Below are 27,684 nucleotides of genomic sequence, written 5' to 3' on the forward strand. Positions count from 1 at the left end.
TAACTCTGAATTCTTTAAAGAATGACAGGTTACCCTGGCTGGGTAGCTCAGTCAGTTAGAGCACTGTCCTGATATGCCAAGGTTGCAGGTTCGATCCCTGGTCAGGGCACATATTAGAATCAACCAATGAATGAATTAACAAGTAGAACAACAAATTTCAATTTCTCTCTCTCTCTCTCTCTCTCTCTCTCTCTCTCTCTCTCTCTCTCTCTCTCTCTCTCCCTCCCTCCCTCCCTCTCTTTCCCTCTCCCTCCCCTTCTCTCTCTCTTCCTCGCTTAAAAAAAAAAAAAAAGAATGATAGGTTAAGTAAAATATGTATACAATGATTTCCGCACATATGGGGAAATGTTTCCCTGTAGTTTTCACTAAACTGAATGATACTTAGCTTGGGAAAGGAAAAAGAGCTGGGTTTAAGAGTTCAGAAAAATTAATTCAATGCTCCTCCTTCAAAGAGTAGAGTTTAGCACATAGTAGAAGTCAGCATGGGAGAGATGATAAGGGAAAATTATTTCATAAGGTAATTTTATCTATAGGAAAGAACAAAACCTTAAGCAGGACAAGCCCTCGACAAAAGGATGGAGTCAGGGAAATATGCCTCTAGGACCTTCAGCTTTCCCCTATTGAGACCTCTAGCATACCTATCCTGTCTTCCTCCACTCATCTCTAGCCATGTTCTCAAAGAGCCTGCAATATCCATCTGTAAAATCCCTCTGGCTTCAACAATCATCCGCCACAGTTCCTGCTAGTTCACCTAATATACATGTTATTTTATTTTTTTTATTTCTTCATTTTATTCTAGTCTTTTATCTCATTCTGGACTCATTTATTTATTCTAGATCATCGCATAGCTTATATAGAAATTTCATTAATCCAATGTTTACTAAATATTGGTAGGAAAGAAGAAAAGAGAGGGAAGAAATGAAATTTCTGATTCAAATCATTATGAAGAAATTATGTTTTCTATCTAATCCTGTGAGTGATTCTTACCGCCATATCTTTAAATTTACCAGATGAGCATGGGCTCTTGTAGAACCAAGTGAAAGGAACTAAAGCCTCCAGGAGAGAGGAGGTATGATCGAAGCAACAACAACAAAAATCTTCACAGAAGGTAGCTAAAGCCAATTTCAAAACAAATCATTGTTAAATATGTTAACACATTTGTGGCCCAAAAATCAAAGTGTCAAAGCTATATGGAGCACAAATCTAAACATCTGGAGACTGTAATAAAAATTAAAATTAAAAAAAGATTAAAAAAACCTGAATTCAGTATCTGGCATTTGGTAGGTATTCAATAAATGTTTTGAGGAAATGCTTACATTAACAGTATTATAAATGTTCTTGAACAGGTAGGATGAGCAAGTCTACAGCCCCTCTGAGACTCACTGACTCCATATTCTGCATGCTCTCTGTGAACACTTGAACCATGCTCATGGTATTTCCCACCATTGAGTTTATGGCTCCTCAGCATATAATCATCCCCTAACCTCCAGATTCTTATATCCATGTGTCTACTGAATAGTCCACTTGGATATCCCACCAGCTTCTTAAACTCAATATTCTAAAATGAAGCTTTTTATTTCTACCCCCAAAGATACTCATTTTCTGTGCTTTCTTAACTTAGGTCTAAATACACCTCCCAAGGCAGTAACAGGGGTAGCATTCCACACGTCTCTCTCTTACACTCATCATTCAGTAGATCCTACTCATTTTACCTCCCACATATTTTGAAACTGTACCCTACTTAGCATCCATATCATCACTACCCTAAGGCATTATCTTATCATCTCTCACGTGGACTACAGTATTGCAGGAGTATGAGTCTATCTGTAGTTTTGTTCCCTCAAGTCCATATTATTTTACCTAAATGTTATTCTGACCACATTTTTTTCTTAGCTTAAAATATCACAAAGGAATCACATAACCTATAGGATAAATTCATCCATAAGCTACATTTTATATATGCCTCTCCATCCACATTGCCCATTTTACCTTGTCTTATTTTATGCTTGATGACCATAAAAAATGCTAAACACTGTTTCCCTATATACACCATGTTGCTAAGCCTCCCCATGTGTTTGCTCTTTTTTTTTTTTTTTTTTTTCTGCCTACCTACTCATCTCTCATACTGTGTTCCCACTCAGGCATCATATCTCACTTAAAATTTCCTGCCATTTTAGTAGGTGGTAGGTAGACCCTTGTGTATGTTACTATAATAAAACTTCTCACATTGTTTAAAAATATTCTGTTTACATTGCATCCTCCCATTGTTGATTGTGAGCTTATCAGTGGCATAGAGTTACCCATACGATCCTTATCACAATGCTTTGCACATGGAGTATTAAGTAAATGGTTTGAATGATATAAACTAAACATACATAGTACATCTATAGGAACCCAAATGAAGGAACATAATTTAAAGTTCTATACTAAGTCCTCCACTGGCTCTCTTTGTTAACTGTACCACTCATTTGCAAAATGGGATCAAGGAGAGAAAAGGTAAATAACAAGGCTTTATAGTTTTGTTTCTAAAGTGACTGACATTGTTACTTAAAGAGATGTTTAATGAGAGGAGCTTTGGAATCAGAGAGGCCCAATTTCTAATTTTGGGTTCCTCACTCATAAACAGTATGAGCTTGGGCTTATCGACACTGATCCTAAAGGCCTGTCTCTTTGGAATGCAGATAATAGCACCTACTATGTAGGGCAGTATTAAGAATTAAGGATAATGTACTGAAAAGAACCTAGCACATTCAATATACTGTTATGATTGTTATTGCTATTGTAACTTTCAATATAATTCAGTAAACTAAGCATTTTATTTAACGAGTCAGTTAATATTTAGAAAGCATGTAAGATAGTACCTCACAAGTATGTGTGTACATTTAAATACATATATTTTAGTAATTCCTTAAAAGATAATGAATTTATCATATAAGAGAAATAATTTTAATTGATATTTAATAAGCTATAAACTATAAAAAGCTTAAACTATTTTTGAGTTCTATATTTCTGAAAAAAATCAAATAAAGAGAATTATAAATCTGCAGTGAAACCTACCTATAAAAGAATTATTAGTTACTTCAAACAGCACATTATTGGTGAATGGAATAATAAATATATGAATTAATAAAAATGTGAGTTATTTAAGTATCTGATAAACATAATTAAGCTGTAATTATAGTTATAGATAAACAATAAGGGTTCTGTCTGAAAACAAGATGAGTTTCCCAAACTGAATGGCATTTCATCTTACTTGACTACAAGAAATACTGGAAAATTCCAAAGAGTCTACTGTATCTTGCTTTATTGGAATGAGTTCAGATTTGTATACCTTTTTGTTTTGTTTTGTTTTGTAAAAGCTTTTACCAAATGAATTTGGGCTTTGACAGAATAAGAATGTTTAGAATCTATGTCATAACCATGGTCAACTGGTAGAGAGAGAGAGAGAGAGAGACTGACTTATAAGCATGAAAAGTATAGATGTCCTAACTTATCTATGAAAGATTTGAATTAACTGGCAATTAGACTCACAGAAGATATTAAAAGATACTTTAAGGATCCATTTGAGTGGCCATCATTAATTCTAGTCTATTAATATTCTCTTAACTTATGCTACAGAGCAGCATTTTGGTTGTACAGCTCAATTAATAAATAAGCACAAAATATTTTCTCTTGACCTGTGGAATGCCATCAAATGATTGGAGCTTCACAAGGGATTCTCTTCTGAGGTATTTTCTTTTCATTGAATTGATTGAGGTGACACTAGTACAAGTTTCAGGTGCACAATTCTACACCACATCATCTGTACACTGTATTGCTATAATCAGGACATGCAGAACTGTATTGAATAACAGTGGTGAAAGCAGGCAGCCTATCTTGTTCTCAATCTTAAGGGAAACACATAGTTTTTGCCTGTTGAATATGATGTTGGATATGGGTTTGTCATTTATGGCCTTTATTATATTTAGGTTTTATTCCCTCTCCTCCCACTTTGCTGAGAGTTTTTATCATAAATAAGTGTTGGATTTTATCAAATGCTTTTCCTGCATCTATTAATATGATCATGTGTTTTTTATGCTTCATTTTGTCCTGTGTCACCTTTATTGATTTGCAGATATTGTACCAGCCTTGCATCCCCAGAATAAATACCATTTGGTTGTGGTGTATGATATTTTTAATATATTGCTGGATCCTGTTTGCTAGTATTTTTTGAAGATTTTAGCATCTACGTTCACCAGGAATATTAGAGTATAATTCTCTTTCTTTGCCGTGTCTTTATCTAATTTTGGAATTAGGATAATACTGCTCCTATGTTGGGTGCATAAATGTATACTAGGGTTATATCCTCTTGTAGGATTGTTCCTTTCATCATTATGTAGTGTCCTTTGTCTCTTACTAAAGCCTTGGTTTTAAAGTCTATAACTATTGCTACACCAGCTTTTTTAAATTTTCCATTTGCAGTGAAATATCTTTTTCCATCCCTTTTAGTCTGTGTGTATCTTTCATTCTGAGATGGGTCTCTTGTTTTCTTGTCCACTCAGCTATGCTATGTCTTTTGATTGGGACATTTAAGCCATTTACATTTAAAATGATTATTGATAGGTACATATTTATTGCATTTTATTCTTTTTACTATGTTCCTCTGTTTCTTCTTCTCTTCCTCCTCCTCATTCTTCTTCTTCCTCTTTTTCTTAAAGTAGGCCCTTTAACATTTCTTATAATACTGACTTGGTGGTTTAAAAACTCCTTTAGTTTTTTCTTGTCTGGGAAGCTCTTTATTTCTCCTTCAATTTTAAGTGATGGCCTTGCTAGGTAAAGTAGTCTTGGTTGTAGGTCCTTGCTTTTCATCTCTTTGAATATTTCACGTCAATCCCTTCTGTTCTGAAATGTTTCTGTTGACAGCTGACAGTCTTATGAGAAGTCCTTTGAAGGTAACTAAATGTCTTCTTCTTGTGGATTTTAAGATCCTCTTTGTCATTTTAATTATGATGTGTCTTGGGGTGGGACTCTTTGGGTCCACTTTGTATGGGACCCTCTGCACTTCTTGCACTTGTCTTTCTTTCATCAGGTTAGGAAAGTTTTTGACTATAAGGCTTCTCTTCAGCTACTTCTCAGTTGGTTTTTCAGGCTGATTGTTCTGTAATTTAGTTGCAATTCCAGTTTGGTACTGAGAGGAGGTGAGTGTAGCTTCCACCTACTCAGTCTGGTTTGGTTCAATGCTTTACTTCCTCTAACCAAACTTTTAACGTTTTTCCCTCTCTTCTTTATGGCTTAGGCCTAATGCTACTTGTGTACATACTGTCTGCTCCTATTTCTCTCACTAGTCTGTGAGTTCAATCAGGTAGGACCTGTGGATTACTTATCTATATTTCTTATATTTCTATAAGTCCAGTGCCTAGAATTTAATAGATGCTCATTTAATGTTTACTGAATAAGGTAATCCATTCCATTCACTTGGCTTGATTTAATGAGCCATTTTCATTCAAATACTAAATACGTTTAATATCTTTGAGGAATAAAACAATAAGAGGAAGACCTTTAGTTCTGGCCAGTGTGGCTCACTCAGTTGGTTAGAGCATCGTCCTGTAAACCTAAAAGCTGCAAGTTTGATTCCCAGTCAGGGCACATGCCTTGGTTGTGAGTTCAGTCCCCAGTCCACGGACATATGAGAAGCAAACAATCAATGTTTCTCACCTCAATGTTTCTCTTCCTCTCTCTCTTCCTCTCTTACCCAGTCTCTAAAATCAATAAGCATGTCCTCACATGAGGATTAAAAAAAAAAAAAAAAGGAAGATCTCTATCCTAGGACTAATAATTATTTTAATTGTTTTATTTAATATTAATTTTGAGACAGCAAGAAAAGAAAGTTTTTAATAAAGTGACCGTACCAAGCATAAACAAGTAATCTGACAGTAACTTTATCACGGATTGTTGAATACCAAAAATAGATGAAGTGGCATCGTATTAGGCTCCAGTTTTACACGTAAGAAAAAGGTAATAAAGGTAGTAAACTTTAAGAGTGTTAGGCCCCTGCAAACTCTACTGGCAGTTATTTTCTACTGACTAGGCTGGTACCATTGGTTAAGTCAGTAAAGTCTCAGTTACCTCATTTGGCAAATGAGGACAACAGTGCCTCTTTACCCCACAGTCTTAAACTAATGGATAAAAAAAAGAGATTGTTTCTATGAAAGTATGTTGGCTTTGAAAACTGTCATTCAAATAAAAGGGCTCATCTTGATGGACCATGTAGCAGACTAATGTTGAAAATCTCATAACTTATTTTAAATGAAACATCTAGTAGCTTCTAGGAGCGATGAATTGCCAATTCTGATGCAAAAGTTGTTTGAGCCACCCTGTACAATTAAGGCAACTCAATGCTGACTTTCAAATTTCAGCTTAATGGTTATATAAACTTCTCACATCAAAGGAACATCTTTTCTCTTTTGCATCACCAGTCTCTAACATACGGGAGTTGGCATAAGTAGGTTTACAGTTGTGAGTATGCAAAACAATGTATTCTTGCATGATTATATATTTATTAATTATTGTATTGTTTATTTGTGTTATTTGTATTCTTCTTTTATGATTATTATGATTATTATTATGTATTCTTACTTATGATTTCTCCTTTAGGTAATGATGGCTGGTCATTTAACCTACTTTTGTCCACCTCTGTAATATTTGGACATAATGCCACTTAATGAAGACTTTTTAATGACAATAATTATTTTTTGTAAAAACTGATAGTGGAAGGCAAAAAGTATGACTTCTAAACTTAGACCGCCTGTGTTCAAAATCTATAATAAAGCTACTTAATCCTTACAATCTTAGGTTTCTTCTTCTGACAAATGGATATAATAATAACAGAGCCTCTGCCACAGGATGTTGCCAGAATTAAATTTAAGTAACATACCACCTGTCTGGCACATGATAAACACTAAGGAAATACTACTTTATTGATATTCATCTTTTTCTAAGATGCTAGGGAGTGCATTGTTTTTACCATTGACTATTAGATATGATGATCTCACAGATTAATAAGTAATGTAAAAGGGTAGATTACATGTAGTTTAACCAAGAAATAACAAAATTGTCTACAATGTTATTCATATGCCATCACAGTCATCTAATAAGTGTCATAGGTCAGCCACTGCATTGAAAAGCAGGAGCCCCTGTTTCGCCACGGGGCGACCCTTTGCAGCCACAGCTCTTCCTCAGCCTGGCCAGTTAAGCATACAATCACATCTTTCTGTTTGCTCCTGTCCTTATTCATGCTCACCAGGTACAAAGACAGGAGACTGGCCCAGCACAAGTCGGAAATAGAGTGTTTCACCCCCAAAGGGAGTATGGGAAATGGTGGGAGAGCAACAATGAGCAGGTAAGCAAACTGTGAGTGGCCTGAGGTGGTGTGAATTAAATGTATGTAAGCTAGAGGAACAGGTGGCTCCCTGGTATGGGTCCTCACTCAACTGTGCATTCCACACAGTGTGTCCAACCGGGGCCGCTACCGGTTTTCTGTGTGTGCCTGAGTCGCACAACCCACGCCATCCTCATGTGAAGTGATGGGAGCCTCCTGTTCTGGATGCTGCTGTTTCCCAGGGCTGTGTGCTTTGCATGTCTGAAGCCTTAGCTCACAGTCAGTTCTCCTGTAGATTTTAACATATTGATAAATTGCTTCTGGAGTTTGCAAAGTGGAAGAGCTTGGAGGAAATTCACATTTTGGGATTATCCAATCACTTAAGAAAACAAATACAGTAGCCTAAGACTGGTTTTGAGAAAAGGACTACAGTTGAGGGAAGATGCCAGCCCCTCATTCCAGACAAGCCTGGGAATTAATCTGACTTACTTCGAGCATAACGTCAACTCAGAGCCAAGGGCAGATGCCATGCCAAACTATTGAACTGTAGAGGCAAGAGGCTTTTTGTGAACTGAAATAAGGAAAGCTAGTCCTCCTCTAGCTACAGTAGCTTTGCATCTCCTTTACTTCTCTGTGTTTGGTGGTGAACACCCCCTGTTGCTGCGCTGTGCATGTTCCTACATACCAGGCACTCCCAACTGAGCTGTGCTCAGCAAGCTGGGATATTTGGAACTAGAAGCATCAACTAAGCTGTGTTGCATGAAATTAACGTGCCTTTATGCATGGGACTGGGTTTAAAGAAAAGGGCTCTGGAGATAAAGACTTTCAAGCTTGGCATTAAACAGTTCCAGAATGCTGGAAAATCCCAGAGGATAGATAATCACGCACCATGAACTCTCCACCTCTAATTTGTTGTGGCATTTCCTAATCCATCTGTGAGATGTGGAAGGGAAGCTCTTGCAAATCATCCTGGATTAAAGAAAAAGGGAAGGGCAGAAAGTAGAATATATACCTATATGTGTGAATGTGCTGAGAGCAGAGCTTAGGAGCCAGCTGCACAGTAAGAACATAATCCTGTTGAATCCTGTCGACCTTTCACCCTAGATATTGTGTTTGCTTCCTCAGTAGGGGCTACTTCTGGTTTTCAAAATAATGTCTAACTTTCTTCAAGGATCACTCACTGCATTGCAAACTTCTGGGAGGCCATTCACACATTGCAGTAGGTGAAAATGGTGCCTTTAACTGTGCAGCATACAGCTTAAGCGATCATTCATGGCAGCTCTGGTCAAGAGGTTGGCCAGCTTCATCCATGGCTCCCAGAGGCAAGGCAATAAGAGTGTGCATACATGTACAGGCACATAATGTGTGCACAATGGTATATCTGATGGCTTTATGCCTATGATCCCTTTCTACAACTATTTTTGGATCTCAGTGCATCTGGAAAATGAGCCTCAATATATTATTTTGTGGGAGTAACTCAACAGACTGCTTACTGAGCCTGTTGGTTTCCTTCCATCCAGATATGACAAAGTGTCATAATTCCTGTCTTTGGAAATCAGTCAAACAGCACCTAAGTTGGCTGGATAAGGTGAAAATGACTGCATCAAATAAGCACAGGGGCTCTATCCAGAGTGACTTAATGATTTGAAGCAATTATTAGGAATTGAGTTCCCAAATCTAGCAAACTTGGCTGCCTATTAAAAGTATTGAGGCAAAATCTTGGACAATATAACATAAAAACCTGCAGTATTACATATTTCTTAGGTCATTCTAATTTAGGCAGTCTATACTGATAATTAGGAATAGTCTATTCATCTAAGCAATGACATGAAGCTCTTCATGGCAAACGTGAGGTCTCAATTCTGTCATACTCTGTTCTTGGGAGTATTTGGTCAATGCTTGGAACTCTCAGATCTGATCATCCCAGAAATTAGATTTGCTCAAGCTGCCTTGATTGAGAATGGACAAGAGAGAGTGTGACACAGAGGGTAGGGGGACCCAGAGCACACAGACGAAACTTCCTCGGGTGAGGTCTAGATCTACAGAGGTAGGCACTCAATGTGTCTGCACCGAGAATGGTCCAACTTTCTCTACAACAGTAAGATACCATCTAGCTTCGTTTCCTCACTTGTTTGGATATAGCCAAGGAAATGGCAAGGCTTATTACACTGGTATGTCCTGGTGGAACAGAGGGAGTTACAGCATGCTGTCAGAAAAACAGTTTTGTTGGAGTAACCATCTCAGCCCCTCCGGCAAGTATAGTTAATTGGGAACAAATGATCTCTTTCTACTTTTTCTCCCTTCCCATTTATTTAGCATTAAATAAAAACTGACAATGAGAGAGAAAGAATGTGGGGGAGAGGAAAGGAGTCCTTCGGTGCTCTAAGAGAGCTTCCCATTAGCAAAGACAGAAGCCCTAGAGGCAAACAAAAGGAGAAGCAAACTGTCTAAGGCCTTTGAGTCCCTTTTCCCAACTTTATATCTGTTCATATAAACACACACACACAATGACAGTTATCAAGGAGAAATAAGATTAAAATGAGTACTAAGAAAAAATATATCAAAGAAGAGACAACTGGAATGTAAACCACCTCTAATAAGAAGTTAAAGGAATTAATCCCAATTTGCTTACTCTGGAATTGAATGGAAGGGCTAGGAATCAGATAATTATATGAGACTTATAGATACTTTTAGCACCAACTAATATGGCCATCTTTCTTATCACTTGCCCCAGTTGCTTCGCAGAGCCATAGTCATTATCATACTTACTTTATAAATGACTGGGCTGGCTCTGTGGCCATTACTAAACAACCAGTCCCAGAAAGGGGCTAAGGAAGCTCAAACAACCGCAGAAAACCAGGAGTGTCACCCTGCATCTCATTTGCCTTTGTGTTCAACAATGAAGCTATAGAATGATCAGGACCCTGTGAATTCACACCTGGGTTATTCTTCATAGCCAACTTGCGAAGCAGCAGAGGAGGAGTTTTAAATGCATGTAGTCATAACCAGCCAGAACATTCTTATCTTATCTGTAACACTGGCAGGGCCTTAGAAATATTCCTCACTTCTCCCTCCTACCTGCACAATTATAATGTGGGCATTTGAAAAGGAATGATAACATTATATGCATCCATAACACTCTAGCTTCCTGAAAAATTATGTCTCTCTTTTCCCTTTATGTGACCAGTTTTCTCCCTTGTGTCAGAATATAGCATAACTTGTCATCTTTTCATATTTTCAGAGTGGACAGTCTAAGTGTGTTTCAGAGCAGAGTCCTCCTGGTTGCAGGAGAAGTGAGAGTTCTAAACAGGAAGGTGCTCTATGAACCGGAAATTCTCTAAACCCTAGTACCTTGTGAGTTCATACTGAGATGGTCCACCCTCAGGAATGGCTAAACCTTCAACAATAAATGTTATTATCTCCTGTCTCAGCAAGGGCATTCTGCTGAAGTCTGTGTGTGATGTGCTCATGTTGGACCCTGTTAGGAGAGGCAGACATTCTGGGCCTCCTAATCTCTCTTTGAGAAAAGGCCCCCTTAGGCAAATGAAAGTGATAGATCTGTAGTGACCCACCAGTGCTAGAAGAGAGGAGGGTGATACCAAATTATTTTTATTGTTGCTAGGTCATGATATCAATTATGTGAACTATTAATCAGTTGAGTAACTGATTTTCACCTAGTAGGACAATTTATGTGTCAGAATAACTCCTCATTTGATATCATTTTTATAGCTTATGCCAGTGCAAACAGAATTAAGAATGATGGAAACTAAATAATAAACCCGAACGGAGTGTTCAGATTGGGCTACACATACAGTTATATAAAATTCAGAATCCATACAAAAGAAATATTCTGCCTTTTGAAATAATAGAGGCCAATTTTAGTTGCTTAGGGATAGATTAGGATTCCTCTTCATTCCTTCCCAAAGTCAATTTCAAATTAATGTTCTAATTTATATTTAGAGATGTTCTAAAACAGATAATAATAATTACTATACATTTGACACTGTAGTAGTCCTTTCATATATGATACGTACTCTCTCAAGAACATTATAAGCAAGGTATTTTTTGTTTCCATGGTACAGATCAGGAAAATGAAGATCAGAAACATTAAATAACTTACACAGTAGAATGGTTTAGTGAAAATTCTGAAACCAAAGAGACCTTAAAACCTAATTCCAGCTATAGCCAGAAATGTAACATGCCTTAGCTGAGATGCTGTAATTAAGATCAAATGGACTCTTTTGCCTAAACAAATCATTTTTTCAGCAATTACTATAAAAATCCTGTGATATTCTCTTATTCTACCATCCTTCAAGACTCATCTGTGTGATACTCAGGTCAATTGATAGAGAGCTTTGAAATTTATTATCAGGTCATTTTATGGACACAAACTTGGGTATTGCCATTTCCCTTGACATTCCACAAGTGTGTGTCTGTTACTCCTTTGCATCTTGGCACTTAGAACAGAGGCAATATTGCACGGTGGCAATGACTTTGGGTGTAGGGTCAGATCTGAGGCACTGTCCTGCCTTTCATTTGACTTGGGCAACTTAGTTAACTTCTATAAGCCTCAGTTTCTATATGTATACTACAAGTAAATAATATCTGTCTACACCAAGTGTTCAAGGTGAGGGGATTCACTTCATTTCCCAAACACTCCCAACCCACCTTCTCCATACCAGGTATCATACTAAGTACAGGAGAGGCATGTAATCACTGCCCTTGGAGTGTTCTAGGTTAAGTGCAAGAACAGAGTTATAAATAAGTAATTAATAATAGCTCCCAATAGGTGCTATGTCAAACAACTGTTGGGAGGTCAAATATAATAAGATAGGTGGAAACTCCTTGGAGGTGTAAAATTCTATTCAAATGGGAGCTATTTATTACCTTTCCCAAACTCTCCTCTCCTTTGCCATCAATCCCAATCGCATATTTTATACAGTGTTAAATCAAGCTGGTTTCCTCCACAAATTCTTCCTGACTGCATCAGCCCACAGGCACAAAACAGCTGTGTCTTCTTTTGTTCACTCTTTACTCAATTTTAATCAGGATTTTGTACTGATTGCCTGGGGTGGGATGGGGCAGTGTACTGATTGCTGGGGGGGTGGGGGAATCATTTCCTGTTTTTTAGAAGGAAAAACCCTCTAATCTTCGTTGAGGTACTTCAACTAAAGCCTAGAACTGAAATCTCAGTATGAGGAGTTTAGTTTTGACATCTGAGTCCAGGTTACTGAATTATGGAACATAAGAAATAGCTTAATTTGAGAAAGAAAACTGTGATGATATAATAAAATGCCTCTGCTTGGTACATGCCCCTGCATTAATTACATCCTTTTATAGATACTTTCTCTTTCTGAGAATGTAGGGGAAGTAGCAACTGTACTGGAACCATTAGGTACTCTAATAATCCACCCTGAATATGTCGTCGTCGGCAGCCGTCCGTCTCGAGAGACGATGGTGTAGCTTCTCAAGAGTCTATCTGCACCGCCGAGAATGGCTGTGCAGTCCGACTCGGGAGCGACACGGTATCTGTCTCCTCCCGTGTTGAAGCTACAGAGCCTGGGCAGGGTGATATGGAGGGTCTGCTGTTGCCCATGCAGCAGACCCCCCCTCTCTTCGCAGCTGAAGGGTCCAAGGGAAAGACGGAGTCAATACAGCTTGGCTCCAGGTGCGCCGCAGGAGTTGCCGGTGTTGACTACAACGTCAGACCGCCTTAGGGACTCCGGCTCCGGATTTTCTGTCGGGGTTTACTCCCTTAGCCTTTCCCCTGAAGAGGTATGCCGCAAGGCAGCGGAGGTTTTTTGGAGTCAGAGTTTTCCTTCTTTGATGTTGCACTCAAGGAAGAAGATCACATACATAAAATTTTACATAACAATGTAGAATTCTTACAGTTGAAGAATAACAGAAAAGAAGCCATAAGTATTTCTTTATATAATATTCATTCATTTATTGATCAAGCACATAGACTGCATATGTATCTGATATTTAGACCATCTCTCTGATCTAATATATTAGACCGCCTATGTATTCCAGGTACAAGTAAGAAGCCCAAAGTGAAAAAGGTGAAGGGATCAAGAGAAGAAAATAATAATAATAATAATAACCTTCATACACACAGACAACATTATGGTGATTACAAGAGGGAAAGGGGGTAGGGGAAAGTAGAAGAGGGTAAAGGATGATAAATGGTGATGGAAGGAGACTTGACTTGAGGTGGTGAAGATCCGATACAATATACAGATGATGTATTATAGAAACCTACATAATTTTATTAACCAATGTCACTTCAATAAATCCAATTAAAGAAAAGAAATTAGAATTTAAAGTGCAGAAACCTAATAGCTAATCAGAGACAATAACTCTAATAAACTGAATAAGGTTTAATTGTTTCTATTTGTAATCTGAAATGACCTAGCTCAGTTGCTGGGGCTTGGGCCAGGACCCCTTCTTTCTTTAATATATGTTTGTACCAGCTGCAAAAAATAGAAGAAGAAGAAGAAGAAGCCCAAGGCCAGGAAAAAATTTTATAATGGACAAAACAAATCCACATTCTATCTTCTTACTTCATTCCACACAGTCAAACTGTACTACGGCTTATCTTTGGAAGAATCCTTGTAGATTCCTGAACTTCAGTCATTGCTATTCTTCCTGGTGGTCAATGCCTAGCACTCTTTTTGTACTTAGCCATAATCTTCCAGTTATTCAAGGCCTAGATGCAATCTGTCTGCTATGGGCAAGCAGCATTCACTGGCCACTCTTCTCCTGCTGGACATGGTTTTTTCCTCTTGTGAAGTTTTGAATTCCTTGTGAGTTCCGCCCTGGAGAAACTCAGTGAAGTCACTGCTTATCGTCATGCTCCACCATCTTCCCTCACCCTTTGCACCCTACCACCTGCTCACCTACTTCTTCATTTCTAGGTCCTCAGGAGAAAAAAAGCCTCTTTCTATCAGATCACTCTGAGTAACTCATATTGTTAGCCTTCTCTGTATGTACCTTCTCTCTTGAGTTCAACTTTACCCTCTTTGCCAGTGGTCTCTTATATCAATAACTCTCAGTCACAATATCAATAAGCATTGCTGAATAAAATCATTTGCAAAGGTGTCACATATCATCTGCTACCAATATTAGTTGAAGGTATTCTTGCAATTATGCCATTTTCATTTACTGGTATTCCAAGTAAGTCAGAGAGAAAATGAGAGAGTTAGAACTATCAGGGTACAAATTAAGGGTGCTACATATAGGACACTTGTCTTTTATTGAGTAACAGCATGAAAAAGATAAAAGGCTGAAAATTGCCACATAATATTAATATATATGGTTGTCAGCTTCATGTGCTTTCATCATCAAGGCATCCACTCATTATCCTTGACAAATGTAGGTGCTCAATCAACCTGTGCTTTTGAGTTAACAACTATGGAGAGAGATATAGGGTACTTTATTGAGAGTGCAGAGTATATGATTAAGAAGTACAATGACACAGGGTAATAGTGAATACAAATCAAATGACTAACTTCTCTATTTAAAAACACATATCATCACCAGGTAGCACCTGAGACTTCTCTTCCATGGTATAAAGAGAGCTCACTTCAAAGAGAAATATAGAGTGTTCTGCCATGGAAAATGGAATTGGAAATTATGATATGATATTAGTCCCACTTCGCTATTTTCTAACTCTGTGACCATGAGCAAATTACCTAATCTCACTGAGCTTCAGTATTCTCATATATGAAAGGGGGATAAAGATGTTGATCTTATCTAGCTTCAATAAGCAGAATGATCCTGAAAGTGCTTTGTAAAGCACTATGCAAATATAAGGTTTATTGTTTTGTTATTGTGTCTATGCTAGGTAATTTAGTCCTCGACTTCATTTTCATTTACTCCAGTGTTTTTTCTCTATACATACATCTCTAATGCATACATCATCATGGCCATTTAAGTCATTTTTGTCAGGGAGGTAGCTATTTACATCCATTTATGCTGTTAACTGGGGAAATTTATATAAATGATTCTGTCATATTCTTACATATTATGGTGTATTTCTCAGTGTAATTGTCAAAATCAAGACATCAGGGTTTAAACAAAGCTCAGAAAGAAACTGTCCACCTAATTTCGAATGTCTGAATATCAACAATTTCAAATTCCTCAGTATCTCTTAAAAACTGTATTTCCATATTTTGTAATTCAAAGCAAATTACTGAAAGCAAAATACATTGATAAAAAAGTTTAACAAAATGAGCGGAAAATGAAACTGCATTTGCAAATTTTCTGCTTATAATATCCCTATTTCATGAAATTCTCTTATCGACCTATCATTTTCTGATGTCATTCCAAAGACACAGTTGCTAATAATGTTATAATTTTTTAAAAAATAATACCTTTTGTATTAGAAAGCTCAAAATCATACTATGCCTCTCTCCTGCCACCCCTCAGCCCAAACTCACAAACAAGAAAGGTTTAGTAATAAGATAGCGTTCTCATTTCAAAAATTGTTAATTTTCAGAGGACATATTTGATCATTCTGATGCCCTGAAACTGTGCAACTTAAGAAGGTACTAAGAAGCATGTAACAAAAGACAGAGTAAGGACATAGGTGTTTTTTTCTTTTTTCTGTTCAATAAAATACTCTGAGAATTTTAATTATTTACGTGCTATTAATAAACCCCAAAACAATTTCTGACGGGGAAAAAAGACCATACAAATCATTCAAAAGCCAGTTAAAATGAATGCAAAACTTCTAAATTCATAGACTTTTTTGATGGTCAGATTCTCTGTATCAACATTTGCTTCCTGATGATGGTGTGTGTGCCCTGGCAAAATGTTCTAATTTCTGCAGGTTTTGGCAGATGAATAGAGAAATGGGAAAGGTCATTGAGCCGACATTCAGCGATGGCTTGAAATAAGTAAATTATTTGTGTCCCACATAGAGAAAAAGACAGAATACACTTGTGAGAATAAATATATAAGGTGTAATTCTGGCATACCCAAAATGTGAACAAAAAATAAACAAAAAACCTGGCCCTCAAATGACATTATTGAAATGCTGCTTTATTATTTTTTCAGAAGCAAAGAACAAACTCTTATGTACCATGAAACAATAGCTTTATTACACAGTATTATATTTGGCAAAATGGTTAATTGGTGCCTGGAAAGAGCAAGGTTTTTCAGTGTTTGTTTTCGTTGTTGCTCTAGCTACTTTGTCCTCCTTCCCAGATGTAGCAAGCTATTTGTTCTCGCCCCCATTTTTCTTTCTCCCTCCTTCTTTTCTAATGCCCAAAATACTCACGGGGTAAAGCGAAGTGCTCTACACAGGTAAGGAAAAGTTCCCTTTTCTTTTTCTTACCTCAGCCCAAACTCACAAACAAGAGAGGTTTAGTAAACAAGATCAGTAATCCTGATGCTTTTTAAAAAATTATCAGTCTTAGTAATAATAAATGACATTGTACCTCGACTGAATGGAAGGTCTGATGGTGATAAATAACCCCTTGCAGAGGTGCTTTGCTTAGAAAGTATCCTCATGTGTATTACCCTTAGGTTCCTCCCAGAAATCATGTGAGGTAAGCAAGGGAGGTTTATTTCTTCTTCTTCTTCTTCTCCTCTTTTTTTTTTTTTTTTTTTTCCCCGATAAGCAAAGAGGCTTACGTGTGTTCAGTGGTTTGCCCAACTTCACTCAGGGCTTGATCTTGGACCCACATTCTGGGACCACTGCCCAAACTACCTCCACTGAGAAGTTCCACTAAAACAGATATATATGCATTTTTTAAAAAGGAATAAAAACTTTCTTTGTGATTTTCATGGTAGATATCAAGATCTGTGCTTTCATATTTAGTTAATGGAATCTTCTTTCTGTATACAGAATACTGTTCAGTAAAGTGAGTTATATTTTAAAAGTTGACCCATAAGACAAAAAAGAGAATTTAATTAATATTGAATTACTTTTAAAGCTTAATTCTAACAGGAAAACAACTCAGTATGAACTTCTTTTAAATGAAATGCATTTATCCACTCAATTAACCTACTGTGTTATAGGCAATGCACCGGGTACTATGGATATAACAGACAACAAAGAACCCTCTGGCTGTGCCTTCATAACATTCCATTCAGCAATGAGATGCACATACAGCAAAGAGTTATTAAGTACCTAATGCAAAAACTATGAGAACCTAACTTAGTCAGGGGTGGGGTCAGGAAAGCATCCCTCAAGAAAATGCCATTAAGGTAAAATCAAATTTAAAATAAAAGAAGAAGAAGAAGAAGAGCCTAAGCAAAAAAGGAAGGAAAAGGCAGAGAAGACAGAGAACAATGAAAGGGCATTTCAGGAAGAAGTAAAATGTGGAATTTAGTGGAGTAGGTGCCATTACCCAAGGGTGAGAAAAGAGGCCACAGATCATATGAAAGGTCAAGATAAGGAGAAAAATAAATATTTTATGGCTTTACCATATATTTCACCTTGCACTGAATTCTCTGTTTCTCAAACCAGAGCTCAAAATAGAACTGAGTATACTGTACTTATTTTCTGAACTGCAGTATTTTATTTCCTGAAGTGTAGTATTTGGGAATGCAAACTAATTCATAGATACCTTCTCCTCACCAAACCCTTTTTCACCTACATCCTCACAACAATCTTCATCAGATGATATACTGTCTTTTTTTTTTTTTTTTACAAAGGCCTAAAGAGATTACTATTTTCCAAGCATACAGTATGGCTGATCCAGATTTAGAATCCAAATTTGAGGATCCTTTGTCCATTGCACTATCTAGATCAACACAAACTTCCCTGTTAGCTTAAGAATCCTATCCATCCATCCAGATGCTTATTAAGATCCACCTGTGTGCCAATGAACACGATAGATAAGGTCCCTGTCTTCATGGAAACTCTGTTCTACAATGAACAGATTAATGTCATAAGTTGTTTGTTCTTTTTCTTACAGTTTCCATTTACTTTATAGAAAAAAAAATTTTATTATCCAACAAATGAAATGAAGTGTTCAGATTTGGACTCCATTTCTCTGGAGTCTCCTGTGTCCATCTGCCTTGTTATTCTGATTGTTTGGTGCCCTCTCGCCCACATTATTGTTGGCACTGTGAGCTAAAGAATGGCAGGAAAGGTATCAGGATTTTGTGCAGATTGGTTGGTTAGGATAGTTTTCTTCTCGTACATTCATCCAATGGTCTTCCAATCTGCTATCATGTTTTTGGACATGGCTACATGTGGTCCCAAAGACTGTCGCTGTTAACACCCAAAATATTTTGGTGCTGGGAACAAGAACTTTCCTAGGGTAAAACTTGGAGAATAAATCCAGTTATGCTTCTAGTTTCTAGCCCACGCTTTGTATTAAAGTGGCCTCAGAGACCCGAAAGACTAATTGTCCCTATCAACATGCCTATTTTTCATCCTGCTGGTAGGAGAGAAAGAGGGCTGTTGGCAACCATCCTCCCAATCAAATCCCATAAAGAATCTGGCCCATTTATGCTGCGCCGTGTTCCAGGAGTTAGTGGACACCTGGGAAGAAGAAAAGTAATGCACTAAAAACATAAAAAGTGGCAGGTCAGGTTAATGCAAAATATAAAAATAAACTATGAAACTTCCCTGGAAACAAAAGTTAAGACGTAGGCAGGCCCCTTTCTACTACTGAGGCTGCATGGCAACCTCCAAACCTAGGAATAATCTGTCCATCCTTTGCAGGAAGAGAGGTGTGCATGGAGGATATCAGCTCACATTCCAAAATTCTGAAGGACACCAGGTTGCAATGCTTTGGCTAGATTAAATGGAATGAGAGTTCAAAGCAAGAAGCAGAGGAAGAAAGACCACAAAGTACAAAGGGATAGATGAAGAATTTGGAAGCAGTGTGGGAAAGAGGCAGGAAGCATGTGGTCATAGGGGCTGCAGAAACAGTGGCCTGTTATCAACAGGGTCAGTGTCTCAGGCAGAATGGATCTGGCAGTTGTACTCAGGCAGCCCCAAGGCAGGTGGGCTCCAAAGAGAATTCATTCCCTCCCTGGCAAAGATAGGTCAGCCTTCCAGCTTGGCCTCCAGGAGGCCATGGGAGCAATGGGAACACAGAGAGAAAGGATAGCTCCCTGTTAAGAGTTTCTCAGTTTGTGAACCACCTCCTGCAGAATCACTTTGGAGAGCAGGGTACAGAGTATTTGTAAAATGCATATATTCTTAGAACGCAATCCAAACTATCAGAATCTCCTGGGACCCTGCCTAGGATATTTGGCAAATGCCCTAGATGAGTCTTATGCACAAGTAAGTTTAATAACCACGTGCTAAGATGATAAAATTGGGTGGCCAAGGCCTTTAGTCTGCAGACTGCCCAAGGCTCTCTCTTGGTCACACCACATAGAACAGAGCTGTCTGTAACCCCTAGTTACAGAGATCTCAAATTCTCTTGTGAGAGACATCATACTGGCATCTCTTCATATACCATCCCTGAAGGTCCAGCCACAACCTCTGACCATACATAGCTTCAAAGGCTTTTGTGTCCTGTTTTTCAGTCAGGTGCTGAGGCACCAATAGCATCTTCATCAGAGCAGCTTTCAACCCCAGGGTGAAACTAAAAAGAACTGCTTGGGGAAAGAAAGAGCGAGAGAGGCCCTAAGAAATCAGGTCAGTCAGACAACACTCGAGACCCTCTTGAAAGCAATATATATACTAGGTGCCAAAGGCAATATACTACATGCTCCCTCATAGAATTTTTCAAGTTTTAAGCCTACAAATAAACTTGTGGAGAAAATTCCTGTGAAGTAAAAGACTTCTAATTAATTAGACATTCCTATATGTGTTCCCTGAATTTTTATTTTCCGGCAGATAAGCCAGACTAAGTGAAACCATTTTCAAAGTCAGGAATTCATACAGAAATCCCTAGTTAAATACACAAACCAGTGACCTGCAGAATAAAAACTGAACTGGAAGCTTTGTATACTTCCGGGTAACCCTTGACTCTTACCCCTTCTCTCTAACTGGGATGGTGATTTGAGGTCCTAGTTCTCATGTTTCTTTTCAGAGGCTGCCAACTCTGAGAAGCCCTTGGCCGGTACCAGGCTCTTCTGCACACAGCCACAATACTGCAAGCCCTGGCCTTGTGTTTGCAGTATCACCAGCTGTTGCCCTCCCGGGTGGGCTCAGAACTACTGCACAATCCCCATAAATACGTCTTCATCCTTACTAATATTCTCTTTGACCACCTTCGTGGAAATCATAAACAGAAGGCTAGATTCAAGAAAGTAGACTTGAACGCGAAACAAAACAAGCAAGCAAATGCCACTTCCAAGATCTCTTTCCCTGGTGTCCTTTTGACGCCTTGTTTCCTGAAAAAACAAGAAAAGTCCTTCCCAATCCAAGCCCCCTAACCACCCACCATTGGGTAAGCCCTCCCGTGACCAACGTGCTGAGTCACCTCTCTTCTCCCTTTTCTCCCCAGCTCCAATGGAAAATCCGTCACCTGGGCCCAGAACGAGAGGAGCGGTCGGGGGCAGCACCTGTGGCAGCGGCTGTCCATCCACATCAATAAGAAGGAGAGTCCCAACCAAACGGCGGTCATCAAGCCCTTCCCCAAGAGCACGGAGAGCCGCAGCCTGGGCGCGGGCGGCGCGGGCACCAGCGCCGGCGCGGGGGCCACGGGAGGCGCGAGCTGCGCTGCCCCGGGCCCGGGGGGGCCTGAGCCCCCCGACGCCAGCCCCAAGGCGCTGTACGAGGTGGCGGAGGCCGAGGAGCAATTCCCCGCGTCGGCGCGCCCGCGCTCGCCGTCGCCCATCAGCACGCTGAGCCACCGCGCGGGCTCGGCCAGCCGCACGGAGGACGACGTGCCTTCGCTGCACTCGGAGCCCGCGGCGCGCAGCAGCTCCTCGCAGGGCTCCCTCATGGAGCAGATCAGCAGCGTGGTGACCCGCTTCACGGCCAACATCAGCGAGCTCAACTCCATGATGCTGTCCACCGCGGCTCCCGGGTCCGGCGTGGGCTCCCCGCTCTGCTCGTCCTACCTGATCCCCAAAGAGATCCAGCTGCCCACGACCATGACGACGTTTGCCGAAATCCAGCCTCTGCCTGCCATCGAGGTCACTGCCGGCACGCAGCCCGGCGCAACGGCCCCGCCGCCTGGGGGCGCTGCCCTGGAGACCCCGGTGGCCGGGCCCGAGGCTGCGGCGGGTAAGCCGGACCTGGAGGAGTTAGTCGCCCTCACCCCGCCGTCCCCCTTCAGAGACTCGGTGGATTCGGGGAGTACAACGCCCAACTCGCCAGCGTCCGAGTCGGCCCTCTGTATCCCATCGTCTCCGAAATATGACACACTGATCATAAGAGATTACACTCAGAGTTCCTCGTCGTTGTGAATGTCATTGGAAACCACGCTGGGTTCCTTGAATGGAGCCAAGACCGCTGGTGTTCACACAGTGACAGCCTAGTCGCCTGGTTAAGATCTGAGGTGGAAGATGCCAAAATGAAACAGGAGATTAATAGTGCTATATAACATCAACCGACGAAGACACCAACTACAAATCTTTTGGCAGATTTTCTTCTAGTGGCCTTAGAAAACATGGGCTTTTAAGAAACACTGCTGTTCTGGAGGGCTAGCAGGAGTCTGTTGAAACAGTTACATACCAAGTACTTTGCTCTAGGGAAGCAATGAGTGTGAAATGGCGTAACGGAGGGGGAAAAGCAGAGTTAATAAGCAACTGTACAAAGTTTTGTTTGTTTACTTGAGTTGTTTTCCCAGAAGATTCTTTGATTCACCAAACATGAATGTACATTTTTCTAACAAACTCAAAATCTGGGACCAAAACATCAACCTATCTCTTTTTGCCTTCCTTTATTTTTTTCTTTCTTTTAAAGACTTTGCAAAGCAGTACGTTGGGCCCGGTATTTACTGAGGGTAGTGAGTATGTCCGAGGCATAACACACGACCAGATGAGTGGTGCACTGATGTCTGTAGGGCTTTTAACCAGAGACTTACTTTCCTCTCCAATTTGTGAAATCCTCTTCCAAAAGCCTGCAACCGGAATTCCACCTAGTTATTTCAATTCACCTCCATTAACCAAGACAACCAGTGGAAGATTTCTTGACTATTTCACCATGTTGCCAATCAATACTGGAGTAGCAAAAAATATTTTCTGGAATACTGTTTTGTAATTCCCTCATTGGGGTGCGTTGTGTAGCTGGAAATTCTCTTTATAATAATAATTCTTAAGCTCCAGCTTGGCTATCTCTTTCATGAAATGTGGCCACTCCTCCTTATGAATGCTGTTCCGTTAGCATTGCCAGCTAAAATATTAAAATGCAGTTGGGCTTCTTCATTACTTTCTTTTAAGAACCTGATGCACAAAAAGCTCCTCTGTTGTTTTCAAGTCCCACCACTGGAAGAATGGTCCATAGACCCAATGAAGACATTGTCACGATTGGAGGGACTGTTGTTCCAAAAATTAACACAGTCTTAATACACTGGAAATCTTAAACTGTGTCAAGTCGGATTAGCAGAGATTTAGCCATGCTAGTGAGCAGTGATTTTAACTTTTCTTGGCTGCTGAAACAGGGCAGCTATGAACTATGACAAATGTAGATTTTTCAAAGCAATACAGAATACTAAAACAGAGGAACCTTAATGAATATAAGGTATACAATCCTTCTTAGCCATTCCAAAAAGAGGTAAAGCAATTATTAATATTCTCCTTTTTAAAATAAGTATTAATATGATTTTGTGCACTTCATACTGTCACTTTTTAAATACTGCAGAGAAGAGACTTGAGGTTATAATAGAAATACACATGCTTTGATAAGCTCATATAGATAGACTTCACAGCTCAAGACCTGCATCCACTGTCATCTCTTTCTTCCTCCCATTACAGCTATCCTCAGGTGCCAAATGTTTTTGATTTTTAAATAAGGATAGTAATAAAAGGAGGAGGTGTCCTATAAATTTAAAGTTCAGCTGACCCAGCCTTATACTAAAGATAGCTTTATGAAGATGATTTTATGTGAGGCAGAACTATATTTTTGGCAGAGAGAAAAAAAAGCAAAACCTTTTACTTTTGGCTCAGTACCCTTATTTTGTATGTAGTTTTTATTTTACATCTACTTAAAAAAAAGGAATTGAGAAATGGAAATATATCAATTGGCATAATTTATCATTCTTCACTTTTAAAAGCTATAATAAATATACTGCTGGATTCCTTTTTCCTGATTACCTGTTCTAATATTAAATTTTACATCAACTCTCCCAATATAAAATATTAAAAGCTAACATTAATTTATTAAAATATAAATTTAAAAATTCAAACCTCCTATGACAGATTGCAAATAATATCATCAGAGTACCCTGATCCAAAATATGAAAATGAGACTCTTGAAACAGAGTGACTATAACTAAGTTTTATGGTTTCATTGAAAGCAAATGACTGCCTCTACTTGAAAAACAAATGTAAATATTTTGAAGTATTATTATCTCTGGATCCTGATCAAAAGGGTGGCATTCACCTGAGGATTACTACCTTGATTTCTTAGGCATTGAACTCTTTCTAAATATGCTTTACTATCTAAGTTTTAAAATTTGTTTCATAGAACCCTTATGTTGACTTCCATTTTATTCTCAAGTATAATTAAGTTTCACCGTGTTGACCAACAGAATATTTTTTGAACTTTCTCCATAATCAAATTCCTTTTTTACATTTTAGTAACACATTTCTTTTAAAAGTACACTAATTTATGAGAAAACTTATTAGAAATTAAAATTAAATACAAAAAATTACCATTTAATAATTTCACATGTAACTACAATCAATTGTAAGAAAAATAATTTATCTAATTAGAAGAGAACAACATATATTTTTCTCTGTATTTCTTTGCCCTTGCCACTTCATTTCATGCATTGTATAATTCATATTATTATTAGTAATGCATTCTTGAGATCTTTTATTTGGAATGATGCTAACTCTCTTTTTGCCAGTTCTCATACCAGGTTCCAAGTAATACATCTTCAGTACAAAGAGAACTGAATATTCATTCCAGAACTAGGATATGAGCTTCACAGTTCATTTGGGTACCTATTTTCATTGAATTTCCTTGAAAACAATCTAATCCCAGTGCCCAGTGATAATTCAGTTGGGACTAAAAGGAAGGGGAAAGTACAGTGAAATGCTAAATTTCAGAAAAGTGACCCTAAAGGACAGTTTGGTTCCAGAATGAAGAAAAAAAAAAAGAAGACCTGGTTTGATCAAGTAATATGAACTATCTAAGCAGTCCACCCATTCTTCAGTTTTGAGAGAAGAGGTAGGTCAGCCTGAGAAGAGCATATCTGGATTGGGAAGAACCATCTGCCTAGATTAGGGGTGGGGAACAGAAAGAAAGGGACTATGGAAAGGAGAACCAGATGAAATTTTACTGAAGCAAAGGAAAAAATCAAACCCCCAAATGTACTGAGTCTTGATAGTAACAGTCTTTCCTAAGCTACTGCTGCAAACGATTAGAAGGAGTAGGAGCTGTTTCTGACTGTAAATGAATTGTATAATGGCTCTGCTGCAGTTCTGTGACTTCCAAACCAGGAATTAAACACTTATTAAGAAAAAAACATTTCTTATGCTAGTCTCCCAGCAAAATGTACATGTTTTGGAGACTTCAAAGGTATTATCTGAGTTCACGTTTAGCCACAGCTTATTAATAACCCTCAAGCTGTCAGAATCTCTATAGTAACCATTTACAATTTTATACTGTGAAAAATTACAGATCAGTGAAAAGCGTAAAGATGAATTAGAATTCACTTTAAAGAGGGTCTAAGGCCTGGGAGATTCTCTACGATCTGTTGAAGAATGAGGCATGTATAAATAGTCAACTGAATTTCACTGATCTTCCCAATGTGAACAAATATACTATGTATATTGTGTGTATTTCTAGATTTCAATGGCAGCTGCTGGTGGTGTTGTAATTAGAAATCTATATAGAATATAGATGTTTTAGGAAGATGGTGCCAATCCTAAAAGATTTGTGTGGGCTACAAGTGCTTGTACTTACTTTTTGCACTTATAACTGATTTGGTTTTAAAATTGTGTGCGTGTATCTGTTCTTTTTCTGTTGTTGCAGCTTGTACTATTAAAACAATAGAGAATGTTAAATTATTTTGATGTGAATTGCAAATGATTTTTTTCATAAAGTTTAACATTTTTATCAGCATTATTTTGCTTTGTACTTGTATAAATGTGTTTTATTTTAACATTTTAAAATACACTTGCCTGTTTCTCAGTTGTCCAAATCATGTTATAGTTGGTGTTTGTGAAGTCAGTTACTTTTTGAAAAATATTAAAAAAGAAACTATGATATTACTTTAAGATTCTTCCCCTGAAATCTTTAGAATGTTGTCTTACTAGTGTTCTCTAAGACCCAAAGAGCCATACTCTAAATCTTAAACTCTGAATGATCTACACATTTGAATTATGAGGTTTACAAAGTACTGGCCTGTGGACAGTAGACTAAAACTAAAATAAAAACCCAATCACAAACCAACCAGATATGTTGTACCCAAAGGTATCTATGAACACCATTTGAGACATAAATAATATTTTTAAAAAAACAAGGAAGTAAACAATATAGCTTTTGCGTGTGTGTGTGGAAATATAAATGTAAATTATTGTATATAGTTCCACAATCACCTGTTTTGATATAGGTAATATCACAAAAATAATATAGATTTTTTGTGTGTGTATATATATATATGTGTGTGTGTGTGTATAAATATACATACATCTATATAGATATTTTACTTTTGAGTCCATCTACACATGTTTTTTCTGTGTGTACATATGTTTCTGTGTGTATGTATGGGCATATCTACATAATTTTCTCATAAAAAAATTTCGTCTGACAGATCACTTTTTACCTTGATAGATTCTTAAGCAAATTTACACTACCTGGACACAAATTAGCTAAAACCTAAAAGCAAAATGTGAGCTAGATATTTAATGTGTAGAAGAGAAAGACATGGTAGATTTTAAAATATAACTTCTCTCTGCTTCCCTACATTGTATTATTTATTAACTTACAATATACACATATATTCATATAGTACATATGGAAATCGATACAAAAGTGCTTGATCTTAAAAAAAGAAACTTGTTTTGTGTGTGTGCTTTGCCAGAATGTCCTGCTTTAGCGTCTCTATTCTGAAGTAATATGAATGGGCATATGTTCATATAAACTTGAGGTTGGAGGTAAGGTATCTGGACCACATACAGAAAATTATCTTCTAAAGATCAAAACCGTCTTGTGAGACTCCATAGAATCATGGAAGGTCAGCCAAAACAAGATAATGCAATAAAAATGGCATTGAATTAAAAGTCAGGATCTATTACCCTGTCCCATATAACCTTGGATAAATTGACTTCTCTATAACTCAATTTCTCTTTCTTTAAATGCAGGAGGGAGTTACAATAACCTGTGAGATTTCTTTCATTTCTCTCATTCCTGGTATATGATAAATGCTTAATAGATTATATCAATTATTTGTGGCAACATATACAATTAATATTCAGCAGGTATCTTAGATGTTACGTCCAATACTACTGTGGAGATATAATAAATTCTTGTCCAACTTAAAGTATATATCATTTAGGGGAAAGCCTATTGATATTTGAACTCATGTGCAACCTTGGAACTATCTATCTAGAATGGCTTAGAAAACTAACCTTAAATGCCACAGAAAGAACACTTTTCTTTTGTAATCTATGTGGGCCAGTTTTTTGGTTATACTGTACATGAATAAATTTTAAATGCAAACAATTCTCAAAGACATTTTTTAGGGTAGATAGCTCAGTAGGTATGTAGGTAAATAGACAGAATTCTATTAATGAAATTATCTCCTAAAGAAAAGCATAGTGTTTAGAGTATTCTCTAAAAGTATTTCAAAATTTGGCATCAGTTACATTTATTTTCTTTTTTTAAGAAAGGGGAAGGGAGGGAAAAAGAGAGAGACACACATCGACATGAGAAAGAAACATTGGTTGACAACCCAGGCATGTGCCCTGACCAGGAATCAAACAGGCCATTCTTTGGTTTGCGAGACGATGCCCAACCAACTGAACCACATTCTTCAAGGCTGTTTATTATTTTTAAAAATTATTTTAATAGTTAAATTCTATGAAGAAAATCTTTGGAATCAGCTTCTCCAGACATTTTTAGAATCCTAAACCAAAAGTATTTGCAGGAAAACTTAGCTTAACCTCAACAAGAATAAATATTTTTAATTGACTTTTACTCCAGACTAAAGACATTTATTTTTGCCAGGACACATAAGTCTTTTTGATGTATGTGAGCTATATGAATATTTATATAAACAGGCTAATTATGC

The 27,684-nt window shown here is 38.0% G+C and overlaps 1 protein-coding gene and 1 long non-coding RNA gene across 2 annotated transcripts in view; one reads left to right on the forward strand and one right to left on the reverse strand.

Moving 5' to 3' along the window:
* The window catches only part of GRM5 (glutamate metabotropic receptor 5), a 481,197-nt gene extending 459,083 nt beyond the window's left edge, over nt 1-22,114 (forward strand). The window contains exons 8-9 of the mRNA XM_090267802.1: nt 7,283-7,378; nt 20,782-22,114. Coding sequence (XP_090123928.1) covers nt 7,283-7,378; nt 20,782-21,688 — 1,003 coding nt within the window. The 3' untranslated portion in view covers nt 21,689-22,114. The remainder of the gene's footprint in view (nt 1-7,282; nt 7,379-20,781) is intronic.
* The window catches only part of LOC150018623 (uncharacterized), a 129,951-nt gene that overhangs the window by 55,460 nt on the left and 46,807 nt on the right, over nt 1-27,684 (reverse strand). The window lies entirely within an intron of this gene.

The sequence above is a fragment of the Furipterus horrens genome, unplaced genomic scaffold (genome assembly GCF_987537825.1).
Source record: "Furipterus horrens unplaced genomic scaffold, mFurHor1.1.pri manual_scaffold_2, whole genome shotgun sequence".
Lineage (NCBI taxonomy): Eukaryota > Metazoa > Chordata > Mammalia > Chiroptera > Furipteridae > Furipterus > Furipterus horrens.